At 35.9% G+C, this 16,681-nt stretch overlaps 1 protein-coding gene across 3 annotated transcripts in view; it reads right to left on the minus strand.

Moving 5' to 3' along the window:
* Positions 1-1,634: 1,634 nt before the first annotated feature.
* Positions 1,635-16,681, minus strand: part of LOC115220261 (3-hydroxy-3-methylglutaryl-coenzyme A reductase) — an 89,495-nt gene continuing 74,448 nt past the window's right edge. For 2 of the 3 annotated variants that reach the window (XM_029790363.2, XM_036509964.1), the window contains exons 13-22: positions 16,476-16,554; positions 16,161-16,319; positions 15,284-15,369; positions 12,503-12,574; positions 12,023-12,128; positions 11,296-11,402; positions 9,930-10,134; positions 8,157-8,315; positions 4,759-4,910; positions 1,635-3,295 (exon numbers count right to left, since the gene is read on the minus strand). In XM_029790363.2, coding sequence (XP_029646223.1) covers positions 3,262-3,295; positions 4,759-4,910; positions 8,157-8,315; positions 9,930-10,134; positions 11,296-11,402; positions 12,023-12,128; positions 12,503-12,574; positions 15,284-15,369; positions 16,161-16,319; positions 16,476-16,554 — 1,159 coding nt within the window. In that variant the 3' untranslated portion in view covers positions 1,635-3,261. Of the gene's footprint in view, positions 3,296-4,754; positions 4,911-8,156; positions 8,316-9,929; positions 10,135-11,295; positions 11,403-12,022; positions 12,129-12,502; positions 12,575-15,283; positions 15,370-16,160; positions 16,320-16,475; positions 16,555-16,681 lie in introns of those variants that run through there. The other variant, XM_036509965.1, reaches the window with a different exon arrangement.

Genomic DNA, 16,681 nt, shown 5'->3' on the forward strand with positions numbered 1-16,681 from the left:
GAAATGCCACTGTGTTTCAAAGTCCCCTAACACTGGTGAATCATGTGTTATAAACTCACATCATCTAAAGAGAAGATATATTGTCTGATGGTGAAAAACAACAGTGATCAAATATTCATGTTCAAATTTGCCAGAATGTATTGAGAATGAATAGATAATATTACTGAAATATACCTTACTCAGTGCAAATTGGAATGCTTGTGTCAGAATTTGAACTCATGACCTTTGTGTAATTAATTATTGTACCTTATATATATATATATCAATAAATTTCAAAATTACATTCAACAAGATAAAAAAATAACACAAAAATTGTAGTTTTTCATATAAAAATTTTTATTTGTGTTTGAAAACCACCCAGAACCATGAATGTAGTTTTAGTCAAAGCATTTAAAAACATTTTAGAACAAGTTTTATTGAAAACTTCTTGTGACAATCCAATAAGAAAAAAAAACTGACGAAAGCACAGCATAAGATAAAATATAAATAAGAGGTTGGCAAGAGGATTAATGTTTAATTCAACTAAACAAAATATATGATAGACAATAAATATTTTTTCAAATGTTAGAAAGTGAATCTGAGGAGAAACCTAGCCAACTTACATTACATGTTCCTCACAACTCTGGACAAATTGAAACCTCAAAACTGTTATGGCGATAGACATAACAGATTCTTTAAAAATTAAATTCAGCATTATAAATTATTCTGCCGTAATTTGATATGTCAGGCTTCTATGGTTGGAAGACATTGAAAGACATTTTAAGGGATAGTTTTGTTCATTATGAACTGTCAATATAAAACAAATAAGTTAATGTTAGTGTATAATTAAAGTAGTTATGAGGTGTTTGTAGAGAAGTAAATGTAACAAGCTGGGGTCAAGACACTGTGTCATAGATGTAAGAGAGAAGTCTAAACTAGACACAAGGTTTTACATTTGGGAGAAGGGAAAGGTTAAGTTAGTTATTTTGACCTCAAAATGCTTCCTGAAGTTCATTTTATCAACCCCAAAATGATGAAAGGCCATTTGAAATCAGAATGTGATAAGGCAGAACTAAATACCACACAATATTTTATCTGTTGTTTTACTGATTCTGCTAAGTCACAGTCTAAGCATATTAAAACTTGTCTAACCAGTTATGCTGCTTGGCTTTTCATTTTAATGCATTTAGAAAAACAATATAAATGCTTTGTTAAAAACAAAAATTATATTGAAGAATGAGTACTGAAGCCCTTATATACTTTTTATTTGGATAGGCTTTATATTATAGCACAATATCTTTTTTCAAAATGGAAACTATATATTTCAACTGGTTGTTGTCCCTTGTCCTAACAATCTATTTTTGTGTCTCTAATTTGGGAGAGTATTATATTACAGCAGATGTTGGTAGCATGTTTTCGTTTTATATCTTGTTATAGATATTGTGCTGTTATAATATGTTATCTAATATGCCTCTGTTGATGTAGTTTACAGGACTTGTTGATATCAAATTTTTGTAGCACATCAATATCACATTGCTATTACATTTGTTGATGTTACAGTCACTACACATGTTGATATCACGTTGTAATAACTTCTACAGCCTTTGTTGACATAAAAAATATCAAGTCACTATAGCACAATATGTATCAATATCAACATTGTTATGTGTTGATATTGCATTGTTGTGCACACACTGATTTCATATCGTTATAAACATGTGTCAGTATCATACTGCTGCTGCTATAGTACACCTGTATCACATTTTGACAAAACACTAAATAGTAACCCATCAACTTCTAAAAGTTTCACCGTTTCCTAGCATAACAAATTTGACAAGTTGTGGTGCACCTGAGCACTGTATACTATAATTTCATTATTATTATTATTATACCCTTCCATGCACATGCACACATGTATGTCATGACTCATACACTGTTCACTTTCCTAACTTTTCGACATAATTCTATGCACCTTTGATGAGTTGTAGTGCACCACCCAGTGTTTGGTTGTACACATGCATGTGCATACATGTGTATGTGTGTGTATGCACATGTATGAATGTGCACACGCTTGTATGTATGTATGTACTCTATACACAATTTCATTATTCTCATAACAAATTTGAAAGAGAAACATCTTTTCCTTTTCTGACCACGTTCAAGATTTTTAGCCTAATGTGAGCTGCTGGCTACACCTTTCATTCACATATTAATTCTATTAGATTATATTTTCAATGCTATAATTACATTAATTTTTTAATTAGTCATTCTCACTGATTCTCACCTGGCATACTGGTTCCTTAAAACTTCAAATACATTTCGTTATTGTCTTTCCATCAGGTTCCCACACAACTTTTATACGGCATGGTTTTTATGTTGTTTGTTTCAGCTGTTTTTATTCATCTGCATTTCACCATTTTATAGTTTTCATAGAACTCATCCACAAATATGCCTACATATCATAGGAGGTGAATTGGTGGCCATTAACCCTTTTGACACCAACCCCGGCTGAAACCGCTTCTGGTTTTGTTTTCAAAAGTTCTAAATTAAAATCTACTGAACATTAGTTACAATTTATGTTCCTAACGCTAGCGTAATTTACTAAATTCTTTGTTATATTTAAAATCAACTGAAAGAAACACAGAGCATCTCAATAGAAATATGATGATTAAAAGGGTTAAAACAGTATATTTGTTCTCCCTATATGCTACAAGCTCTAATTGCATCAAGGTCGGCTTTATCTTTCATCCTTCTGGTAGTGTATAAAATAATGTTGTGACCCGAGGGGATTAATGGGATTGTAAAAGTGTTGGAAGAGAATGTGTGTTTCAGCTCTCTTGCATTCTTGAGAGGCAGACTGAATCTCAAATATTCATTTTAACAACCCCACAAGGTCTGCTTTTAACAAAGAGAGCTCTGTTCAACATTCATGCCAAGTCCCCAGTTTGAGGCTAACTTCCTATCTTTCATCTCCTGAAAATCAAGGGCCAAGACTAACTTCCTATCTTTCATCTCCTGAATAATCAAGGGTCAAGGGTGCAGCTTCTTCTTCTCCTCTGACTAAATAGTATGAAAACATTTTTAAATGAAAAGAATTTACAAAAGATGGGCAATTTTTTAATTACTAATTTTTGTGCTAACATTTTTATACTTAAGTAAAAAGATGCTAGATTTTATAACATAATTAAACAAATAAAAAAGAAACCAAATGTGAAATTGAGGGCTAATAAAGAAGTTTTCTTAAAAACGAATTCATGAAAGTACCAACAAAGACAAGAAAATTTAAATACTGCATTTTACTGTTTCTGTTGGTGCTCTGAAAAAGAAAAGAAAAAAAGAACATTAATAGTACGTGTATGGGAGTTTAATATTTGGGTGTTAAAAGAAAAGCAACATTTAACATACTTTCATACAGTTCTATACTTGAGAGCTACATTATTTACATTTGACAGATATTTGTCCTCATCTTGTTTGTTGTTAACACAATGTTTTGGCTGGTTTCCTGGGGAAATTTTGAACCTGGGTTCTCATTCCTAAGGTATTTTTCGATGTTGTTGTTCATTATTTACATTTGACAGATATTTGTCTTCATCTTTTTTGTTGTTAACACGTTTCAACTGATATACCCTCCACCCTTCTTCTGTAAATAATGTACAGAATTCCTCATCTCTTAAATATAGAACTGTGTTGCTGTTGTATTTATTATTATTATTCAGGTAACTGCCTGGGGCATATGGCATAGTGGTTAAGAGCACGGACTACTAACCCCAAGATTCCAAGTTCGGTTCCAAGCAGTTACCTGAACTGCAACAGCAACATAATACATAAAATCTTAAACTAATAATTTAGAAGATAATTACTACATTGACCTAGTTCTTTGATGTTTCAAATTTGAGGATTTATAAGTAATTTACAAAAATCTTGCAAATTTCTAGTTTCAAATATTTAAGTTCCATACAAAAGTAAAACAAGTTATTGATTATTTAAGAAGCTAACGAAGCACCTCAGAGATATTTAATTCTCATATTTACTATTTCATACTATAATCATCCAAAAGTGGTTTACACCAAAATCCTTTGTGGTTTTAAATAACAATGATAAAGAGGATTTGAGCATGCCACAGTAAGTTTAGAAAATGGATCACCATTTATACGGTTCCTCCATTGATTATAGCAGAGGTCTTTCTACAACTACCAGTACCATGCTATTGAGAATCAGACTTAGTGAATTGTTAGTACAGGAATGAGTAGTTGAACCTTCAGCAAGTGGATTTGCTCTAAATTGATGTAGATACCTGTAATGTTTTTTTTTTAACTAAATAGATCTCCACATCAAAATTTGATTTAGCAAAGTGTCAATTAGTGTTCACAAATAATAAACAAAATCTGTGACAAACACTAAATAACACTAGGTGCAGGAGTGGCTGTGTGGTAAGTAGCTTGCTTAACAACCACATGGTTCCGGGTTCAGTCCCACTGCGTGGCACCTTGGGCAAGTGTCTTCTACTATAGTCTCGGGCCGACCAAAGCCTTGTGAGTGGATTTGGTAGACGGAAACCGGAAGAAGCCCATCGTGTATGTGTTTGTCCCCCCAACATCGCTTGACAACCGATGCTGGTGTGTTTACGTCCCTGTAACTTAGCAGTCCGGTAAAAAGAGACCGATAGAATAAGTACTAGGCTTACAAAGAAAAAGTCCTGGGGTCGATTTGTTCGACTAAAGGCGGTGCTCCAGCATGGCCACAGTCAAATGACTGAAACAAGTAAAAGGGTAATCTTACCTGTTATGTCTCATATGGCTTTTCACTAAATGTCCAGCAGCAAGTGCTGACATTAAGGACAGTTCTCCGGCTAACACAGTACTGCAAACGATTTGTGCAAATGTCGCAGCATTCTTCCCTGGTGTTTCATTGGGTCCCTCTACTCCAAGCATCTGTGGTAACGACAAAGAGTAGATATAAGTTAATTTCCACAAAAATCATGTAATAATTGAAATTAAAATTTCATGAAAGCGATAACCCACAATACACTAATTGCCCTAACATGCGTGAAATTTGACTTGTGACCACCGTTGTTGTTGCTGCCATCTGTGGTTGTTTTCAGCTGAAGAGGCAGAGAAACTTGGCTCAAGGGGAGAGAATCACTGAGTTTTTTTGTTTTATTTTGTTATAATTATTTTATTATGCGAGTAAATATTTCTTTATAATTCATTCTGATTTTATTTTCTTTTGTTTTTTTCATGTTTTGGTTGCCCTAGTAGCTGCAAGTAGATACAGATAAATTTACTTTGCCTTAAATTTTGGGGCTTATCAAAGTACCACAACTTGGGATTAAACTATCATCATCATTTAAAATGTTTATATAAGCGATCAACTTTTAATGATACCTAAAGGTAAACAAAACAATGTTTTGTCTAAATATACAGTGTTAATTAAAAAAAAAGAAAAAAAGTAGGGTATGTGGGTATTTTGAAAATACCTCACCAAGTGATGTTTGTGTCCTGCATAGTTATCAGTTGCCTTTTGGCAAGGCATAGCACCCGTTTAGCCCACCCTGGATAGGTGAAGTCATGGGACTGCAACATGGTGGATTGTGCAGAAGTAGTAGAAGAGCTCAAATGAGCCAATTGTGCTTCTTACATTGATGCTGAGTGGGGGAATCCTAGAAGATGAATGGTCAAGGGCATCAATCTCTATCAAGAGAGTAACTGTAATGCATCCATAGGGGGTGGTGGCCATGGTTGTGTAATACACTATTGAAAGATTCATCACGAGTCAAGCTTCCAATTCAGATTCATAATAATGGAATTGGATAGCAACAGAGAGTCATGAGAATCCGTAAAAGCAGCAGATGCAAAAAGAACTTGCCTTTCGTTACCAAAGTGGTTCTGGCTCTGAGTACAAATGTCTGGTTTTCATGAGTTTCGAATTAAAATCTTCCACCAAACCTTAGTCACAATTTATGTTCCTAACACTAGCTGAATGATAACTAAATTATTTTACCAAATTCTTTGTTACATCTAAAGTAATTAAGATAAACACTGAACATCTCAAAATAAATACAGTAAATATAGGCACAGGAGTGGCTGTGTGGTAAGTAGCTTGCTAACCAATCACATGGTTCCGGGTTCAGTCCCACTGCATGGCATCTTGGGCAAGTGTCTTCTGCTATAGCCCCAGGCTGACCAATGCCTTGTGAGTGGATTTGGTAGACGGAAACTGAAAGAAGCCTGTCGTATATATGTATATATATGTATATATATATATATGTATGTGTGTGTTTGTGTGTCCCCCTAGCATTGCTTGACAACCGATGCTGGTGTGTTTACGTCCCCGTTACTTAGCGGTTCGGCAAAAGAGACCGATAGAATAAGTACTGGGCTTACAAAGAATAAGTCCCGGGGTCGATTTGCTCGACTAAAGGCGGTGCTCCAGCATGGCCGCAGTCAAATGACTGAAACAAGTAAAAGAGTAAAGAGTAACGAAAGGGTTAAGTAACGGGATCATAAACAGAGAGACTTTTACGTTTGAGATTTTAAAGATCTGTCTGTGGCAAAAGAGACGGAGACCTGATGATCTATTACAATATACACAATGATAAAGATAAAGTATAACTACAGACATTACTGTAAAATAGGCTTATTTTAATATTTAATTCCTTTATTATTGCTACAGTTTACTTATTATCATTGGAAGCTGACAAAATCGTTTGTGCACCAGACAAAATGCTTAGCAACATTTTGTTCGTTTTTACACCGTGAGTTCAAATTCTGCCAAGGCCAGATTGAATAGCTCCCTCCTTCAAAATTACAGGCCTTGTGCCTATTTTAGAAAGGATTATTGGGAGTTCGTGTGAAGTTGTATTGAGCTCATGTTGTCAAGACATTTCTGACGTCACACAATTTGTGTGTGTGCCTGTGTATTTAATATACTTCTACTGTTGATAATGATAAGCTATCAGGCCAGTCTTAATCAAGCAGTCACACAATCAATTGTTTCCCAGCCATGTTCCCCTTTGACACAGTACATGTAACACCATATTATCTAATATTTATTTTATTTTATGGCACACAAAAAGCACCCACTGAACTCACGGAGTGGATGGCGTTAGGAAGGGTATCCAGCTGTAGAAACACCGCCAGATCAGACTGGAGCCTGGTGCAGCCTTCTGGCTTCCCAGAACCGGGTCGAACCGTCCAACCCGTGCTAGCATGGAAAGCGGACGTTAAACGATGATAGTTAGGTGAAATATGGAGGACATTTAGCTGCTTTTCTTGCAGGTCAAGCCACCACATAGAGACTCTTTTATTAGTTTGTATTTTGGCTACGCTTAGTGGAAGGTGGTGACAGTACAATGGAATAAATTTACTCTTTTCTTCATGTACTATTTTTGTGTGATGCTATTTAACATCCATTTTCCATGCCATGTGAGGAGATGCTAGCATCAACTCCAAGATTAGGTATTACTTTCTACCAAGATGCTGCATGCCAGATATACTGACAAAGGATCATATCAGATACAATGATAGAGGATTATATTAAATATATTGGTTTCAAATTTTGGCACAAGGCCGGCAATTTTGTGGGAGGCAGTAAGTCGATTACATCAATCCCAGTGATCAACTGATACTTATTTCATCAACCCCGAAAGGATGTAGGGCAAAATCAACCCCAGTGGAATTTGAACTCAGAGCATTTTGCCTGACATGCTAACGGTTCTGCCAGTTCGTCACCTTAATTATAACAAATATATAGACAAAGAGAATCATGCCAGATATACTGAGGCAGTGAGACAGAAGTTCAAGTCAGATATATTGACAGAGAATATCAGATCAGATATCCTCACTGAGAGACTTGAGTCAGACATAGACGGAGAGGATTGTGTTAGATAAGGGTTGCTGAAGCATGGAACAGACTGCCGGCATCAGTTGTTAGTTGTCGGAGCACTGCATCCTTCAAAACTTCCAGGCTTCCTGAGATTCGCCAACACTACACCTGATTTTCTCCCCTCCATACACATGCAAGCATGTATCTGACTCATACACCGTTCACTTCCCAGACATTTGTACATGACAAGTTGTGGTGCACCTGAGCACTGTATACAATAATTTCATTATATTATATATATATTTGTTACTTTTAAAATCATAAATTTATTAAATAGAAAGGTTGCTACTTACTTTTAAGCATGCAGCTTGCGGCTGTAGTCTTGTTCCCCCACCAACTGTCCCAAGTTCCAGTGAAGGCATTGTACAACTGATATAAAGATCAGAATTGTTGTCCCCTGTTGCTTCCATTAATGTTATACAATTAGAACTAGACACATTTTCTGCTGGGTCCTGAGGATAGAATAATAGCAGAATTATTTCAAATTCCTGTTGGTAGACATAATAATGGATATACATATATATATATATATATAGCTGTTTATGCAATTTTATAATTGTATCACAAAGGAAAGAAGGAAGGATTGATAGTTAGATATGCTAACCCTGAAATTATATTTGTGACTGAGAAGTTGACTTTTGTTATTTTAGTTTAAAAACAAATCTTAATCATCAATATTTATGTCAAAAATAAAATAATCTTCTCATTCAACTTGGTAACTGGATGTGATTTTTGTCAGCATCGTAGTGTATATTGAGATATTTTTAAATTCCATGGATAGCTGAAATATCTTTAATAAGATATATAGGCGCAGGAGTGGCTGTGTGGTAAGTAGCTTGCTTACCAACCACATGGTTCCGGGTTCAGTCCCACTGCGTGGCACCTTGGGCAAGTGTCTTCTACTATAGCCTTGGGCCGACCAAAGCCTTGTGAGTGGATTTGGTAGACGGAAACTGAAATGTCTCACACATATGTAAGGACAAAAGTAAAGCTACTAAGTTGGAGTTTGAAACCCAATGCAACGCCAGATACGATTGAGTATTGTTACATGTGTAACATCTCCGCACAATCATCAGACACAAACCACATAAGGAAATAAAAGCTGAATAACAGAAGAAACGCGATCAGTCAAGTAGGAAGTATATAGAAAACGAAAAATTGCACCTGAGCACTGTATACAATAATTTTATTATAAATAAATGGAAAGGTAAGAGTTATCTCCCTTAGATCTTAAAACACGCTCTCTCTCTCTCTCTCATATACATCGTGGCACTCCGTCGGTTACAACGACGAGGGTTGCAGTTGATCCAATTAACGGAACAGCCTGCTCGTGAAATTAACGTGCAAGTGGCTGAACACTCCACAGACACGTGTACCCTTAACGTCGTTCCCGGGTGGGGGGGAGATTCAGCGTGACAAGGCTGGCTTTTTGAAATACAAGTACAACAGAAACAGAAAGAATGAGTGAGAGGAATTTGTGGTGAAAGAATACAGCAGGGTTCGCCACCATCCCCTGCCAGAGCTTTGTGGAGCTTTAAGTGTTTTCGCTCAATAAACACTCACAACGCCTGGTCTGCGAATCGAAACCGCAATCCTATGACCGCGAGAACCACTGGGCCATTGCACCTCCACCATATCTATCTATCTATCTATATATATATATATATATATATATATATATATATATATACACGCACACATACATAATGGGCTTCTTTCAGTTTCCATCTACCAAATCCACTCACAAGGCTTTGGTCTGCTTGAATTTATAGTAGAAGACATTTGCCCAAGGTGCCACGCAGTGGGACTGAACCCAGAACCATGTGGCTGGTAAGCAAGCTACTTACCACACAACCACATCTGTACCTAAAATATTTTTAAAAAAGACACCACATTTTTGAGAATATTGTTGAGAAAGACGACAAGTTGGTTCAAATTGATGCTATTTCATTTGGTTTGCTTGCCTGCAGGTAAACTGTCGGTGAAGATGTTGCTGTAAATGTCTGGGATTAAAGCACAGGTTTAACATGAAGACTAGTTAGGAGATTAATGACTATAAGACTTACTTGGCCAGTAGCAATATATACAGCAGTAACGATGTTGGCAGAATGAGCATTGAAGCCTCCCTGTGTACCCGCCATAGCTGAACCAACCAGATTTTTGGCAATATTCAGGTCAACTAATGCAGGCACACTGATTTTAAGAACTTCTCGTACAACCTTGCCAGGAATTACTGCTTCAGCCACCACACTTTTGCCTCGACCATTAACCCTGTATAAATAGAGAAAAAAAGGTTAAACTGAATGTTAATGGTTTTGTGTACTGATTTTTAAAAATAATAAATGATTACTTACAGAAGTCATCATCATTTAACATCCGCTTTCCATGCTAGCATGGGTTGGACGATTTGACTGAGGTCTGGTGAACCAGACTCCAATCTGATCTGGCAGAGTTTCTACAGCTGGATGCCCTTCCTAATGCCAACCACTCCGAGAGTGTAGAAGTAATTACAGAAATAGCAAATAATTGGAACTATATAATATTGGTTTCAAATTTTGACACAAGGCCAGTAATTTCGAGATGGGTGGGGTATAAGTCGATTACTTCAACTTCAGTGCTCAACTGGTACTTATTCTATCGACCCCGAAAGGATGAAAGGCAAAGTTGACCTCAGCGAGGACCATATAAAATTTAAATATTTATAATTGAGATTTGGTTTCAAAACTATAAAGCATTAAACTATTTCTTAGTTTCCAGTTTTCTTGAAACAATGAAACTAAGATTTCATGATTATGCAACCAGTATATTTTAATACTACAAAGCTCTAGATAATAAAACCAACAGAATTAAAAGTAGTCATTATAAAATTCTAAATCTTCTTTTCAGTAATTGCATTGACTCAACATGCCCACCACCACATACTACATTCTTCGCAGTCAGTGGGATAAATGTTGGAAACTCAAAAAAATTCAGACAGTTCCGAAAGATAATAATTCCTGCTATTCCATATTATAAACCTTTCTACAAGCCAAGATATGTTTAGATAAGTCTACACCACACCATTGTCCCACATATCTGGGAAGATCAATCAAACCAATAAAGAAAACCAAACAAAACTGTAGATATATAAAAAAAGAAAGGGCATGACATGTTATCCTAATAAATGATTGGTCAAAGCACACCTGTTCAGGACAGCCAGGATCCACTATATATGGGACCCACATCTGTTAAAAACTCTTTTCTCAAAACAGAACCTTCAGAGAAGTTACACAATTATTGTGAGCACTATGATTTTAATATTGCAAAATAAGAAAGTACTTGTCAATGAGGATTGAAGTTTTTTGAGAAATATTTATTCAGGCAACATGGAAACTAATTTTGTAGTGAAGGACCAACAACAGAGAGAAAGGAGTAATAGAAATACTGACTTACCAATTAATAGCAGCACATTTCTTATCTGTACAATAATTACCACTAACACTCATAATTTCCATGTTAGGAAACTTGTCTTGCAATACTCTAAGAGCATTTTCCACTCCCTGAAAAATAAGCACAACATCTTATGAAGAACTAAAAAAAATTTTTCTTTTTAATATGAATAATATGCAAAATTAAACCCACTTCAGAAAAGAAAACAAAACAAACAATAGAAGGTAACCAACAACTGTGATAATTTCTAAATTGAGTAAGAAATGGTTATCAGATATTTAGAAAAGTTATTTATATCTGATGAAATATTCATGTTCAATATACAAACTCCACTTATGTTTGATTTTCAAACTCCACCTGTCTAACACCCGTGGACATGTTTACAAAGTCAGAAAACAGCACCGCTCCCATGACTTTCGGAAACATTTTTTCACGCTAAGAGTTGCTGAAGCATGGAACAAACTACCGGCATCAGTTGTTAGTTGTCGGAGCACTGCATCCTTCAAAACTTCCATGCTTCCTGAGATTTGCTAACACTACACCTGATTTTCCCCCCTCCATACACACGCAAGCATGTATCATACACTGTTCACTTCCCAGACATTTGTACATTACTGCATATACTCTATACGCACTTTCTGACAAGTTGTGGTGCACCTGAGCACTGTATACAAAAATTTCATTATTATTATTATTATCGATTCAAATGTGATGTTTTAAAAAATATCACCTTAGAAAGCATATTCATTCCCATGGCGTCACCTGTTGTAGCTACAAATCGAATAAATAAGTATCTTCCAGCTAGATTTGCTTGCAAGCTAGTTAAATTAGCAAAACTGAAATAAGAAAGAAAATCTGTTAATAGTCTATATAATGATACAGGACTAAAAATTATAAAAACAATTTAGGTGTTCATTAAATGTTAAACAGCAAACGTGGCTTTTAGCTGTTCCATTAGATGTGAAACATGTAGCTGTGATTCTCAGCTGTTCCATTAGATGTGAAACATGTAGCTGTGACTCTTGGCTGTTCACTAAATGTTAAATTATCAACAAGACTCAGCTGTTAATTTAATGTGACATGAATTATAGGAATTGCTCAGCTGTTAATTAAATACAACACAAATTATTGTAACTGCTCAATTTCTCAGTAAATGTGAGAGTAAAGACTCAGCTTTCATTAATTGTGACGCATAAATTAAAATCCTCACCGACTAGTTTCATTAAATTTCTTTTGAACAAAGTGGAATGCTTCTTTTTCATTGAGCCAAAGTTTTAATTTCCTGCAGTAACAAAAAAAAAAAAAAAAAAATCATTTCCATAAAAAATCACAATAAACAATAACCTAAGTCAAGGAGATTTTAAAATAAAACAATGTATTTTTATAAGAGGGGAAAGGAAGTAACTACTTGGTCTCCTTGGCTGTACCTCACTCAGTTCATCATCATCATCATCGTTTAATGGCCGTTTTCCATGCTAGCATGGGTTGGACGATTCGATCGGGGTCAGGGAAGCCAGAAGGCTGCACCAGGCTCCAGTCTGCTTTGGCAGTGTTTCTACAGCTGGATGCCCTTCCTAACGCCAACCACTCTGAGAGTGTAGTGGGTGCTTTTTATGTGCCAGGCGAGGCTGGCAACAGCCACGATCAGTTGGTGCTTTTTACATGCCACCGGCACGGAAGCCAGTCAAGGCAGCACTGGCATCGACCGGGTACGGATGGTGCTTTTTACATGCCACCGACACAGGTGCCAGGCAAGGCTGGCAACAGCTATGATCAGTTGATGCTTTTTACGTGCCACCGGCATGGAAGCCAGTAAAGGTGGCACTGGCATAGAATTAAATGAAGTGCAGTAGATACGGGTGCAAGACCACTGACTACAAAGATCATTATCATCCTTTAATGTTCATTTTCCATGCTGGCATGGGTTTGATGGTTTGACCAGAATTGACAAGCTGGAGAGCTGCACCATTTGGCATGGTTTCTACAGCTGGATGTCCTTCCTAACGCCAACCACTTGACAGTGTGTGCTGGGTGCTTCTTACATGGCACAGGACTCTTGCAGGCCAAGCCTCTTTTTACGTAGGATGTGACCTTAATACTTCAGCAGACAAGGATGGGTTTTCTTGAATACAACAAAGCACCAGGTATCTTGAGATATCACTGAAAACTCTGCTTAGCTATGGAAATGTACTTCAGTGTAAAACTGTGCCAATCTCACTTTCGATGAGTTAACAATGTGAAAGGTACCCAGCTGTGAAACTACATGCTCCAATAATTTATGTATTTTCAACATTTCTAAAACAAAACAGTGATGTTAACTTGAAAGAAAAACGAACAAATAATTGACAGAACTGGTCCGGTTTTTGTTTATAGCAAACACTCATGAGTGATTCTTTTATTTCGAATTAGAAGAGAAACCAACCATGTCAGTTTGTTTCAAGATATGTGGGACAATGGTGTGGTGTAGACTTATCTAAACTATGCCAGTGTAAAAAAGTGAATGTAACATCATTAACAATGACAGTAGAAATGATTGTGATGACGCCAATGTAGGGTATTATATTAGCGCAAGTAATGTAATACTTCATCTGGTATTAGATCTGTATGTAAGAGTTTCAAAAATGAAGTTATGCTTCGTTTTTGAATCTGGCAAAGCTTTTAAGTGATACACAAGCATTCAACTATGAGTGTAAGCTAACGAAGTTCGTCACTTAATTTCTTGTTTCCCAGTCATTTATATAATTTCTTATTACACTCTTTACTTGACAAACATTTTTTTCTGAAGCATACGTATATCGAGTTCTAATATCAGGTTAATTAGTATTGCTTTGTCTAAGCAAAATATTAAGATATATATATATAAGAATTGTGATTTCAAATTAGCTAACGAATGTTTGTAACTCTATGCAGTGGGATTGAACCCAGAACCAAGTACTTGGGAATCAAACTTTAACTACATAGCCACTCATACACCTGTGTACATGTGTGTGTGTGTGCACGCTCTAGCATGGCCACAGTCCTTGGACTGAAACATATAAAAGAATATATATACACACACACGAGGTGGTGCTGAAAAGTTCCTGGCTTTGGGTAGAAGAAAAATACAGGATGATCAGTTAAATTATGATTTTATTCAACATATTCCCCTCTCAGATTCACACACTTATTGCAGCGGTCCTTCAGTTTTTCTAAGCCCTGTAAAAGAACTTGAATGGTTGGGCCTCTAACCAGGTCTTTCACAAAACTCTTAAAGCCAGGAACTAGCTTCGTCAGAGCCCACCATACCACACAACAGAGTGATAATACACACACACACACATAGATACATATGCCATATACCAGTAAATTACAGTTCTCTATTTCATCAACTCACTACATATGAAAGGGGAAGTTGAATGTAGCAAGACAAGAAAAGCAAAAGTAAATAGTGCTGTGTGATGTTTTGTTTAAGTTACTTCCACATCTATCACTTATTGTCTCTGCCTTTCACAGGTAAAACACCTATTTTTGTATGGAAAGGAGAATGTATATGACTGGTACTTATTTTGTCAATTAAGAGGAAAGACATTTTGACTGAATTCCAAACAGTAAGACACCAATAACAGTCTTAATCTGATTCTCTATACTATTCTTCTCATTTAATTAATACTGAACTAGCACGCCGGGTCATAGTGCTAGTGCATGCGCACATACACGCGAGTACTGTCCAAATCACCGACCAATCACATACAGCTAGCTGGCATTCAATTGGCGTATCAAGTTTCGGGCATTTTGATTGGGTTTTGGATGGAAAATTCACAAAAAAGTAACTTCTATTGATTTTTTAATGGCTTTGCGGGGTGACTGGGGAAATGTAAAGATGTGCACGACCACTCTTGGACGGTTTTGAATGACCATAGAAAGTGCGAGCCCTCTAACTGAAAAATTGTGGATTTGTAAAAAGGACACACACACAGACATTTTGCCGTTTATATACATAGAGATTACTTACATGCATTCTTCCGCCGTTGGGAACCGTACAACCGGACCCCTTGTCATACCATCACTTAAGAGGAAGCTGCGTACACCACCACTTTTCTGATTTTACAGAATGGAAACATTACTCATTATGTTATAGGTGACAGCAATTAAACATAGAAGAAAGAGTTAACCTTTTAGTATTCAGATTATTCTGTCAAATATAATGTTTGTTTGTTTATATTATCTTGTAGTTTAGAGATTTTGCTGATGTGATTGTTTAGTTTTAGAATGACATTGTAAGGGTGATGTGAAAGACCAGATCTGGCCCGTTTCAATATAAAACCGGTTAAATATTTTGGCTGGTTTGAATGCTAAAGGGTTAAACAAGATTAATATTACAGAGAATAGAAGTGTGGTATCAAAGTCTAATAACACAAGTCACTAAAACTAAATTAGAAAGCTGAGCATTGATTCAATTCGTCAAGAATTTACTGATTTTAACTGAATTGGTTTAATTTTGCAAACTTGTAGAATATGGTTTCAATAAAATAAGTACCAGTGAAGCATCTGGATAAAGAGTAGGAACTTATCAGAAATAGTAATAACATATGTCTTATAACAGACTGGAAATAATGAGTCTTCAAGTTACCCAAAACTCTAGCTACTTATTTTCCCTATTTGATGAGTTGATGCAAAAAGGGTAAAATTAAGAGATTATAAGTAAACAGTGCAAGTGTTTCTGGTTTTAATATATCTACAAGTACAAAATTTAAAGAGTAAGAATAAAAAAATTGTAATTTTATGGCTAGAAGAGTAATTGGAGAGAGCTTACACGAATAATTAATAATTTGATACAGATCAGTACAAAAAGCAGAATAAACCAGAATTTATCAGATAAATATATTTACCTTCAAAGCTGTGCAACCTCTGTTGGTGCTAGCAACTAAACAGCCTTCGGTAGTGGCCATGGGAACATAATAGTCTTTACTATTCATAAATAATGGACCTACTACACCAACAGGGACAGGGACATAACCAATGACATTTTCACAACATGCTCCATAAACCTACAATGAAAAATTCGATAGATTTTGAGAGGAATAAGGGCACGATGAGTTTTGAGAAAATGAAACAATAAAAAGAAAAAAGAGAAACATGTATTTCTATATATTTATATGTATATTTTTTTAGATGTGGAGGGATAAGAGAGATTAAAAACTCACAGCAGAATAATCATAGTTCTTAAAAGGAAGCTTTTCCATCACACTTTTGTCAGTTAAGTTTTCATCAATAAGTCCCCTCCTGAAAAGTCAAGAAAGCAACCAATATAAATAAATACTAACATAGTAGTGAATAATAGCACAAAACAGATATCTAGCCCAACTTGTAGCTACTGTAATAGATTGGAGTTTGAAAATGTACAAGTGCT

Source organism: Octopus sinensis, linkage group LG16 (genome assembly GCF_006345805.1).
Source record: "Octopus sinensis linkage group LG16, ASM634580v1, whole genome shotgun sequence".
Classification (NCBI taxonomy): Eukaryota; Metazoa; Mollusca; class Cephalopoda; order Octopoda; family Octopodidae; genus Octopus; species Octopus sinensis.